The sequence below is a fragment of the Rhipicephalus microplus genome, chromosome 2 (assembly GCF_043290135.1).
Source record: "Rhipicephalus microplus isolate Deutch F79 chromosome 2, USDA_Rmic, whole genome shotgun sequence".
In the NCBI taxonomy this organism is placed as follows: domain Eukaryota; kingdom Metazoa; phylum Arthropoda; class Arachnida; order Ixodida; family Ixodidae; genus Rhipicephalus; species Rhipicephalus microplus.
The window spans coordinates 17,232,799-17,245,000 of NC_134701.1; the positions used below are offsets into that span (position 1 = coordinate 17,232,799).

Genomic DNA, 12,202 nt, shown 5'->3' on the forward strand with positions numbered 1-12,202 from the left:
CAGCGACTCAAAGCTGGCGCCAGAGTTCACAGATTACATCATTGGTCTGGTATGCAGCGAGCGTGCGAGTCTACCGGGACAAACGTAGCCGTGCTTGAACGTCTGTGGCGGTGGCTGCGAAGCGCGCCCATGCATCAGTATAATGTGTCGCACATTTTACGACAAACACCCCCGATACGACTATACATGGCTCTCTCCAATTCTTTCAATTACCTTATCGCGAAGTGAGAAATGCTAAAGAGTGGCGGTTTTCGTTCGCTTGATGCTCAACTTCGTATTCTTTGCGTGTGCACCAGTGCGAGGGGGAAAGTGACAGTGGTTCTTCCGCATGCCATTCTCAGCGGCTGTGCTTATGTCGCAGAGCCTTTGCAGATGTGCGCCAACGCCACTGGAAAGTTCCGCTCCCCTGCGAGGATTATTTCAGCTAATGAGCTGTACCGTCACAGCAGCGCACTGGATGTACAAAAGGCGCGGGAACAATGCGCTTTCAGCATCTAAGTCCCGTAAATATATGTGACAACGAGCTGTTCCTATTTTGACTCAGCGCCGAACAGCGTTTCCAGAGTGATGATTTCGCATACGTTCGTGTTCATTCTCTACTTGTGTGGTTAATCAGCATGTGCGGTTAATCAGGATGCGCTACAGTTGAAAAATAATGGCGCATATTGTAATGCAAGTACCCAGCAATGGATACTCAGATTTCAATTGTGCAGCATTTGCATTTGCAATCCAAAAAAAGTATCGAACGTTTATCACGACTGTTATAACTATGCAAGTTTGCTGTGGTCTGAGGCGTACCTTCTTCTCCATTTTTTTAGGCACTTAATCTACAAAAGAATAGTCCGATTGTGATTCCGTAGGCATTGACGAAATTAGACTAGCAGGCTTACATATCGGCGTCCATTTCGAGCTGTGCGATGTCCCAGTGACCACTGCTCGAGAAAATGGTTGCATTTCCAGTTTAGGCTTTCTTCATGCCCATTTCTGATTTCCACGTCTTCTGATGGTTTTCAGTTCATGAATTGAAAATAATGCAAGGAATTTGATTTGCATTTGCGCTCTAGTATTTCTCGAACCCATACTAGTGATCGCCGATAGCTTGCTTGAGGGAAGAAAGTACATACGTCTAATCACCCCCAGCAAAAAGTTTAAAAAAAAGACGTTTTTCTGCTGACCCGCCTCTTATCTGCTTAGGCGTCAAATTTTATTCTTCATGTTGATGCACCAACAAGCCCCGCTGATGTTCTGAGGGAAATTGATAGATTATTGCATTAGAGAGTGCCCTGACCATTGCCGACTGATTTCAACAATTCTTGCACTAATTTTTTTCATGAAACATTTCGCACTGCTTGGCAAAACTGAACGTAGGAGCGTACTTTTCCTATTTAGCTTTACCATGGCATATGCTACCCTTTCAGCTATTTTTGTGGAATTCATTAATCTTCATAGGCATACGTAGCGCAAAAATTGTAACACATGGAAAAAGACTCATGCAGTGCTGTCGGGTCGAATGCACAAACGAAAAACTAAAAATCAAAGGAAAACTTCTGGAAATGTGGCCTACTGGAGCTCATGGCAATGAAAAGCGCTAAGCGTAATTATAGTGCACTTTAATGCATTGAAAACGGACCGAAGTGATCCGCTTGAGTGGCGAAGATAGCGTCGAGCTTTTTTTTTTAAATGGCCGTCAGGTGCCATCGCAATATTTTGGTGACATTGCATAGAAGTAGAGCATGAGTACGTCAGAATAATATAGGGTGACGTCGAAGAATGCTTTGTTGAAGTTAGGAAACCATTTCAAGAAGTGTGAGAAATTTTCTTGCGCATCTTCCATGAATGTTCTTAAAAGCAAAACAACAACAAAAATGAAGGCTTGCGTATGCTTAAAATTATGTTTTCTGAGATTTAAGCGTAGATAGTATCCATGCTTTTTTTTTCGCAATTCGTGAAAAATGTCAAGTCGGTGCTGTTCCAGAGTACTAATCCAAAAAAAAATGACAGAAACAGATCGTAGAAAAAACTGATTTGTTTTATCAATGAATGCAGACCATCCTTGATCTGGAACTATTTTGATTTTCGTATTCACATTCAAATACGTTGCAAACTTGTATCGAAAAGCATTTTCTCTTGCTCTTGTGCGCAAAGCCTACTTGACTGACAACTGGCTGTACACACGTAGACATTTCAAGTAATGCTTGCACCCAAACGAAGCTTTCTCTGACTGACTGGTATTGCTCGTGGCTTCGCAAAATACTCATTGCCTCGGGGAAAATGCGGAAAGCACTAACTGAAACGCCCCCTCTCCCACAGATTACACTAACAAAATAATTAATAAACATGGGCTAAATGAGTAAATTTTTTACCGGTTCTGGTGTGATGTGATGACGGCATACGTTACGAAGCAAAATGACATGTCCAATGTATGGGGGTTCGAATTGAGAGCGCCGCTCTCAGAGCGAACGGAGACAGCAGACGTGGTCAGACCAAAACAAACAACTCATTTATTATACTACGTATACATCGACGAGGTCATCAGGTGAACATAATACGTCACTATTGATCAATGCGACAAACAATCTTACACAATATTCCGTTACACTCAATTAAACTTCAGAACACACACAAGGTAATGCGAAGGCGGCGTCGACAACACTCGATTCATTACGACAGGCTCATTGGAAACAACCCGCGGTGCCATCCCCATGGACACACCGCGGGTAGGCGACCTTTCGCGCCAGCCGCCACACGCAAAAGAGAACCGCTCATGTGCCATGCACCACCACCCGGCCTCCCAGCCAGGCGTCACCGCTGGCGCTACTGAGCTAATCGTGATGGTTATGACGAAAATGGTGATGAACGCTCGCGAGCAAAACGCCATCTACTGCTCGATAGTTGTTAATCCTAAATGCGGCAGCCTATGCTCTAAACAAGTGTGTGCCACGCGGCGCAAACGAATTCACAGGGGGTGTTAGCAACCGCACAAATGACATCGTGGATTGGTCAAAGTGGTCTGATCGCGGAAGTCATGAGAAACCACGCTAGGTGTGGGAAGCTGGGGCGTGATGCAATCAGTTCTGTGAAGAAGGAGAGTGATTCCGGCTTCGAGTGATCGTATGAGAAGGCACGAGTGGCTTTTACAACACTCTGCTGAGTTAAAGTCTCACCGCGACTGGGTGAAGTTATGAGCCTCATCTTCGAAAGTACGAAATCTCGATCGAAAGTATGATATCTCAATTTGGTCGGAAGGTATGCTTTTGTCCCTTAAAAACAGAATCATAATTTAATTTTACGTTGAAGGTCGACAAAGAATGATTGCTGGCGTACCAACAAGGATGTGCGTGGCTTAATTCAATTGCAGGACAAGAAATCCTCACAGATAGATAGATTTTGCTTGAAAACAGACATGAACTATCGGCATCAAATGAAACGCGAACAGCGGAGCGCGTGGCACAAGCCTTAATAATGCATGGTGCGCGCCGTCGACCTGTCATTGGAACAGACAGGCCCGTACATCTGGTGTGGCAGCACTGCGCGATCCCCCTATAGAGCAACATTTCTGCTTGTGTTCGAGGTATGGGGTTTGAAAGGAACCAAAAAAATAGAGGTTAAGCTATTGCAGCCGAAGGCGAGTATTGTAGCACGGTTTGTCATCACAGAGTCTATAATCGTGGAATTCCTTGATAATTCTATTTATAGTAGACGAAATTCGGTTCATAATGCTTGCAATTTCACGCTGTTTCACTTCGTGCCGGTAAAGCGAAACGTTTCGCGCTCTCTCTTCTGAACAAAGGCTGGGCATTTGCAGTTGAAGTTATGCGTTTTCGGGCCGGTCTCAACAAGAGTGCAGGTGAAGCTGCGCTGGCGAACGATATACGACGATCGTTTGAAAATCCACCGCAAACTGATTATATATTTCTTTTCGTTTTATCGTGCCAAGTCACCGATTGCACTGCGATGCTGAAGTATAAGCAAAGAATTGCGAGTGATACGATCAAAAGCGCTTGGCACGCCCACGATGACCCCCGTTACCACCACACGAAAACTAGAGCAGAAACCGAGATAACGCACTGTTGGAAGATCGCGCAGTGCTGCCAAACTGGATGTGCACGCCTGTTAAAGGTGATAACTGTGCGGCCAACACTATACTGTTTCTAATGCTTGAAACACGCGCTCCGCTGTTCGGGTTTTATTTGACGCCGATAGTTTACCTTAGGCCCGGTGACTATGCCTCTCCTCAGTGCACTAAACCTTTTGTCGTGTGGGCGCCGGTTCATGCGGAAGAGGAGCAGACAAGTGTCCTGAGAGCGAACTCCGTTATGTGCCTCTTGTTCATCGTTCCGTGGCCCGGTCCAGAGAAGCCCTGGGCGAGAAGCGGCATATGCTTTTTATACGTTTCATGCACGTGCGCATTATCGGCTTGATCAAATGCGGCGCTCGGCTGGACCCCACATTCCTCCCCTTTTATATTGGCTACACTCTACCAAGCGGAACTCCAGCTTGATATCTCTCAGATGGTCGACGGTCTCTCAATGGGTAGCGTCTTGCACCCGCCGTTTGAATGTCTTGCGAAACCTCAGGACCACTGGCGGTAGGAGCGCAGGATGTCCCTGGGTCGATGCTCGGCTGAACCACCAGGAACTCTGATCCCTTCTGGTCCGATGCTCGTCCACCCGAACAGCTGGTCTTTGTGACGACGCCAGGTGAAACTGCCCCTGGGAGTGGTAACACGAACGGTAAAAGACAAAGGGCCTGACTGCCCCACCACAACGCCAGAGACCTAGTTGGGTCTGCCACGATAATTGCGAGCCATCATTCGGTCGCCGACTGCCATGTCATGGTCACGACGTGGGCGAGCCATGGTTTGCTTGAACTGATTATATGCAACCCTTCCTCCCACCTCTGGCTTGACAACGTCGAGTCCACTTCATAGCCAACGATGTAGCAACAAATTTGCTGGTGACTGCTTAGTAGTCGCATGAGGCGCGTTGTAATAAGCAAGCAAAAAATTTTGTATTCTCTGATGTAACGTGCCCTTTCCAGTAGGTTTACGAAGAGCGTTTTTAAGTGTCTGAACAAAACGCTCTGCAAGCCCATTTGAGCCGGGATGACGTAGTGCTATAAATACGTAATGACAGCCCATTTTTTTAACAAAAAGCTTAAACACTTCTGAGATGAACTGTGGGCCGTTATCAGTGACAATCGTTTCAAGAAAACCAAAACGCGCAAACAGTTCTTTCAATCTGTCAACGGTAACGTCTGCTGCAGTCGAGCGCGTAACTAACACTTCCGGCCACTTGGAGTGCGCATCCACGATTACAAGAAAGATCGAGTGCAAAAAGGGGGCAGCAAAATCTACATTTACGCGCTGCCACGGCACTGTGGCTAAGACCAAGGGAGAAGGGGCGCTTCGCACGGTTCCTCACGTTGTTCTTGACAACTTACGCAACCCTTGACACGATGCTCGAGGTCCGCCTTAATTGACGGCCACCACACGAAGCTCCGCGCCAGTTGCTTGCTGTGCATGATGCCTGGGTGCCGTTCGTGAAGTTCGTCCAGCAGAAAGCTGTGCAACTTTTCCGGCACGATCACTCGCATACCGAACATGATGCAGCCTTGGTGAACCGTGAGCTCGTTGCATCTGTCAAAAAAGGATTCAAACTTTTTTCAGTCACAGACGACGGCCACCCCGCAGTAACAAAATCCATCACTTTACGGAGCAAGGGGTCCCGAGCTCTTGTTCCCGAAATTTCTTGACTTGAAACTGGCATCGAATGCAACCGTAATGAATAGAAGGTTTCTTCTCGTTCTTGTGTTTAATCTTCCACAATTGATAGCAGGAAGTGCGAGAAGAAATCGGCTTCAGCGTTCTTGCTTGAACGCCTGAAGATGAGAGAATGCCGATAAGCTTATAGTGCGACCGCCCAGCGCTGCAAACGTGCTGCCGCGATGGCAGGAATGCCGGTTGTCAGGCTCCAAGATTGTCTGAAGCGGTTTGTGGTCGGTCACTAAACGAACGAACGACCATAATTGTAGAAATGGAGCTTCTTAACACCAAATAATATTGCAAGGGCCTCTTTCTCAAGCTTGCTGTATATTTTTTCGGCATCAGTCAATTTCCACGATGCGAAAGCGATTGGTTTCGTGCTGCCATTTTCCTAAACTTGATAAAGAACTGCGCCTAAATCATATTGCAATGCATCGCATGATAGCTGCAGCGATTTGCACGAGTCATAGTGCGCCAAAATGAGCGGAGAAGCTAGCAAGCTCTTAATCTTTGTGAACGCTTCCTCGCAGCGCTTATTCCAGCACCACGGGGAAACTTGCCATAGAAGTTGACGACTACCAGGAACGACTGCAGCTGCTGTCTGTCTTTTGGGGGCTGGTGCCTTGAGGAGTGCGTCAAGCTTCTCTGTCGTTGCCGAGATACCTTGGGCGGTGATTTTGTGACCAAGGTAGCGAAGTTCCTGCTCGAAAAACGAACATTTCTCCTTCTTGACGTGGACGCCTCTTTCAAGAAGTCGTGTAAACACAGCTTCTAGATTCATGAAATGTTCTTCGCTGTCCTTACCAGTCACCAAGATGTCATATGGGTAACAGCAAACCCTGCGTAAACCCTTCATCATGGTGTCTATTATTCTTTGGGAAATACCGCGTGCGTATTAAATTTCAAACGCGAGTCGATAAAGAGCAAACAATCCTTACTGCGTATTTAACGTGAGGTATTGTTTCGACGACTCTGACATAACCACTTGCCGACAGGTCCGATTGAGATCAATCTTTGAGAAATGCTTACCTTCCCGACAAAGCTGTGAACAGGTTTTCCACCTTCGGCAATGGGTAGTGGTCGACATCAACGCACGGGTTATTGGTCGTCTTGTAGTCGCCACAAATTCTTATGCTGCTGCCTTGCTTTATTACAGGTACTGCTGGCGTAGCATATTCTGATGTAACTGGCGATATAACTTCTAGTTTCTCCATTTTAGCCAACTCATCGTCAAAAGCTTTTTGCAATGCAAATGAAACATACCCGGCCTTTAGGAATCTCGGCTTCATACGAGGTTTGAGAAAAAGTTCGGCACACTCTTCCGTTATCGTGCCTAACTCGTCCTTCAAAAGGGGTTGGTACTTAGCCAACATTGCGTCTAGCCTCTTTTTTACACCGATATCGGTTGTGTCGGACCTTGATATGTTATCCAGGTTCCATATTTTCGCCCAGTTTGGTTGGAAGGCGTGTAGCAACTCCCGGCCCAGTAGAGGTGGTCTCTTGTGGTCCACGACGTAGAGCGGAAGACGCGCCAAATGTTTACTCTGCTGCAGGTTGACCGAGGACACCCCCTGGGGTCGTACCGATGCTCCTGTGTAAGCACAAAGCTTTACTGAAGTGGGTTACCGGACAGCTGAGGGAAAGAGCTGACGGAACTGAGTCGTTGACATGACGGAAACAGCCGCACCCGTGTTTAGCGCCATTCTCACCAAGACGCCTTCGATAGTCATCTGTACGGTTACTCGGTCAAGCTTAACCATGGACACGCCATTTAGACTGAAGGTCGAAACTTTCCGCGACACGACCATCAGCATCTTGACATTCCTTTTCCCTGCCTTTTTCTTAGACGAACTCTTACGACCACTTCGGCATGCTCTCTGGATATGCCCTTTTTTGTCGCAGTTGAAACAGGTTGCGTCCACATGCGGGCACGCTTCAATCCTGTGTTTTGTCAAACCGCAGCTAAAACGGCTTTTACTTGTGTTCTGGCATTCAGCTTGTACCTTGTGCACATCGCCGACTGCGCAGTCACCGTCGCGTGCCTCGGTGGCACCTTTTAGCCTTTTCCATGGTCAGAGTCCGCTCCACCGCTTTCTGGAACGTTAGCTTACTATCTTCCATGAAAAGCTTCGCTGAATGTCTTCTCGTAGCAGGCCACACACGAAGCGGTCCCGAAGGGACTCGTTCAGTGCACTTCTAAACTCGCACGTTTGCGACAGTTTACGAAGCTCGACGACAAACTCAAACAAGGACTCGCCTTCCTTTTGACACCTCCGGTGAAACTTGGCCCGCTCTCCAATAACGGAACGCTTCGGGGACAGGTGGTCGCTCAAAACTTTCTTAGGGACTTTGAAACTCTTTGTAGAAGGCAGTTCTGGAGCTGTTAATGACTTCAACAGCCCGTGTAGTATTGGGACCGGTGATACTCATAAACGCGTGCACCTTGTCGCTGTCGGGTACATGGTTGACAATCGGGAACGACGTAAGGTGCTCTTCGTACAAAGCCCAGTCGCTGACAGACAAAGGTGCCAGCTGCCCTAATCTCCCGGTGCAGTGCGTCCCCGCAGCCTCGGCCTCAGTCGTGACGAAAGTCACCGGCTCTGCAAAGTGCAAAAAGACGGTCTTCTTCACCGAGCCCAATTTGTAAACACTTGCCTTCCAAATTGAAGAACTACGGCTTCAAAATCCCATCTTCGTCGCCAGTTGTCACGTGGGTGTCGCGTTATGTGAAACAGGAGTAGACAAGTTTCCTGAGAGCGAGCGACGTTTATTGCCACATGTTCATCGTTCCGTGGCCCGGTCCATATAGGCCCCAGGCGAGATGTGGCGCGTGTTTTTATTCGTTTCATGCGCGTGCTCAATATCGGCTTGATCAAATGCGGTGCTTGGCGGGACACTACCCCTTTCACTCTCGCCATGCAGATTGTCACCTTCGTCCCCGTGAAATGTCACATCCTAGGATGGGCACCACTGCTCCTACCACCATATAAGGATGCCAAGCCAACTTTCCAGCAAAGCAGCAGGGCGGCTGGAAAGTTGTGCTTGGAAGCGATGCACCCTATTTTAACAACTCACAGACGTGAAGGTGGCCTCCAGTTTTCAATCAAGGATGACAGGCCCGATCGTCATGAATGGCATCGCATATGGCGGATATAAATCACGCACAACCCTTACCAAAGTTTTTTGGGCCCGGCGTTTGTGCCTCAGTGCAGTTCACTAAACTTTTCGCTCTTGCCATGCAGGCTGGTGGTCCGTACTCTTTTTTGCTAAGAAATTGATATTAACATTTTTTGGTGTAGTGGCCGAGGAAACATGGATGTGTTGCCATTGCTGTCCTTTGCGTCCATGTGATTTGTGATTTGCTGATTTTGGAACGCAATCTATAATAAGCAGCATGTCAGATCAATTTCTTCTAAACGATGCCCTTCAAAAAGTTATCCCGTGGTGTGACCAATGGCAGATAGCTGTAAACTTCGATAAAACTGTAGTCATGAGAATTACCCAGAAAAAGAATCCTTTTGTCTTTAACTACTCTGTGAACGCAATCACTCTGAGAGAAGTATTTCGGTTTATGCATAACTAATAATCTTAATTGGAATAAGCACATTGATTTTGTGATTGCTGCCACGAATAGAAAGCTTTTCTTTCTTAGACGAGCGCTGAAACTTTCCACTCCTGATGTTCGTTTACTTGCGTACAAATCAGTAGTTCGACCAGCATTAGAATATTGCGTCGTTATCTGGGATCCATACAAAAAGACAAACATCAGCAGGAGTGTTGAAGATTGGGCGAGTTGGTTCGTCGTACTTGAACTGGTATAGCGCCTTATGGGGAAGAAGAAACGGCCGAGCAGACTAACACAAGAGGACAGAGCGCTAACTTCCAACTGAGCTTTATTGTCAAACTGCATCAAATATGTAGACCGGCGCAAGCATACAAAACCACCCTGACGCAACGACAAGATAACACACAACATCACACCATCACATATCACAGATTCCTAGGCGGTTATCCTGATTAAGGAAGGCCACTTCATGTTTAGATAAAACCAAAGAAGGGGCGCTAATACACGTGCTGCCAGCTCTTGCTATACAATGCGCTTCTATAATTTCTCGAGTTAATTGTGACGAGTGCTTTTTTACCACTTCACATTGATCAAACATGGGGGTACATCTACAATCGCGGCAGTGAATTCCAATGTGGCCCTGGATTGCTTTGTGAACATTATAATGGTGCTCTTTTAGCCTTTCATTAAGGCATCGCCCCGTTTGGCCGAAATACCACATACCACATGAGAATGGAATCGCATAAACAACCCCCGCTACACACGGCCCAAACTGAGTTTTGTGCTTAGTTGCGCAACCAGTGGTAGGTGATTTGAGAGGGTTGACTGCTTTGCAAAGCCGCTGTAACTTATCCGGCACTGAAAACACCACTTTGACGCTGGATTTCTCCCCTATCTTTTTTAGCCGGTGGGAAATGTCATGCACGTAGGGTAAAACTACGGGTCTTTTACGGTCGTTAGATTTCGGCTGAGCCTCGGAGTTGCAGCCTTTCTTTATCTGTTTTAATTGTTTTTCAGCTATAGATGTCAGTAGGATAGCTGGGTACCCAGTACTCAAAAGCCTGCCATTTAGGAAAGTCGTGCGACACTTAAAAGACAATTCACTAGCTCTGTTACCTTCTGACAAAGAGGAAGGTTTTGTCGTTCTACCGAACTCCTTATTTATTTAGAAAGCGACCACAGCTGTTCACTCCGTCTTTAGAGCTGAGGATGACACTTCCCTCAGCAAAGTTAAATCCCAGGCAAAAAGCTGTGTGCCACTTTGGGTTTCGAAAAACTTGCCAAAGCAGTGGATAAGTGCAAAAAGCTTTGCCTTGATGTGTTCTTTACGGCCAAAACACACAAGGTCGATTGCCCTTTGCGGGTAATTGTGACAGAGAGAGAAACATGGCAAAAAACTGTGGCATTATTTCTGCAAGAAAAACTCAATTTGCTCACCATCGATGACCCATTTTTAACTAGGAATTCGGACATTCTGGTTAATTTTCTGGAACATAACGACAGGGGCTTAAAAGCACTTTCGGTCGATATAAAAGATTTGTATTACTCTTTGCCGCATGAGAAGTTGTTACAGTGTGTTGACAATGCCATTGACTCATTTGGTGCTGTAGCCTTCCAGAATCTCACGGGTGTCCATAACAGTAACCTCTTAGAGCTTCTGTCCTTTTACATCAAGTCGACTTTTGTGTCTTTTAATGATCGTAAATACATACAGCATAGTGGTGTCTGCATCGGGTCATGCCTCGCCCCGATCCTTAGTGACATATACCTTGCACATCATGACCGGTTGCTGATGAGCATGCTGGACCAAAATATTGTCACCATAATATGTCGTTACGTAGACGACTTTTTAATTTTCCTTGACTGCAGCGACGCTGCCTGCCAGCACCTAACCGATGGTATTGTAATGACTTTTAAAGAATGTTTTAAACCGCTTTTATTGACTCACGAGTTGCCAGTTGACAATAGCTTACGCTTTTTAGATTTGAATTTAATTCTTTCACCTGACCATGTGTGCTGGCTATCTGAACCTAGAAATGAATAACCCCTTTTACCCTATGACTCTTCCCATTCCAAGTTAGTTAAGGGCAGCATCACAAATCTTTCTCTCATCAATCCTCTTAGGAAATCGTGTCATCATGTCATGCAGCGCAGCTTTGCAGCTCAAGCTGAAAGGCTTTTGAGTGCTGGGTACCCAGCTATCCTACTGACATCTATAGCTGAAAAGCTATTAAAATAGATAAAGAAAGGCTGCAACTCCGAGGCTCAGCCGGAATCTAACGATTGTAAAAGACCCGTAGTTTTACCCTACGTGCATGACATTTCCCACCGGCTAAAAAAGATAGGGGAGAAATCCAGCGTAAAAGTGGTGTTTTCAGCGCCGGATAAGTTACAGCGGCTTTGCAAAGCAGTCAACCCTCTCAAATCACGTACCACTGGTTGCGCAACTAAGCAGAAAACTCGGTTTGTGCCATGTGTAGCGGGGGTTGTTTACGCGATTCCATTCTCATGTGGTATGTGGTATTTCGGACAAACGGGGCCATGCCTTAATGAAAGGCTAAAAGAGCACCATTATAATGTTCACAAAGCAATACAGGGCCACATTGGAATTCACTGCCGCGATTGTGGATGTACCCCCATGTTTGATCAATGTGAAGTGGTAAAAAAGCACGTCACAATTAACTCGAGAAATTATAGAAACGCATTGTATAGCAAGAGCTGGCAGCACGTGTATTAGCGCCCCTTCTTTGGTTTTATCTAAACATGAAGTGGCGGTTATCCTTAATCAGGATAACCGCCTATGAATCTGTGATATGTGACGGTGTGATGTTGTGTGTTATCTTGTCGTTGCGTTAGGGTGGTTGTGTATGCTT

General features: G+C 46.4%; 1 protein-coding gene across 2 annotated transcripts in view; it reads right to left on the bottom strand.

Moving 5' to 3' along the window:
* LOC142796175 (uncharacterized) overlaps positions 1–12,202 on the bottom strand; it is a 436,093-nt gene that overhangs the window by 18,301 nt on the left and 405,590 nt on the right. Inside the window, exon 3 of one of the 2 annotated variants that reach the window (XM_075886264.1) lies at positions 2,479–4,712. The exons of the other annotated variant lie outside the window; for it this stretch is intronic. Within the exon in view, the coding sequence (XP_075742379.1) occupies positions 4,574–4,712 (139 nt within the window). The 3' untranslated portion in view covers positions 2,479–4,573. Of the gene's footprint in view, positions 1–2,478; positions 4,713–12,202 lie in introns of those variants that run through there. 2 annotated transcript variants of the gene reach the window in all.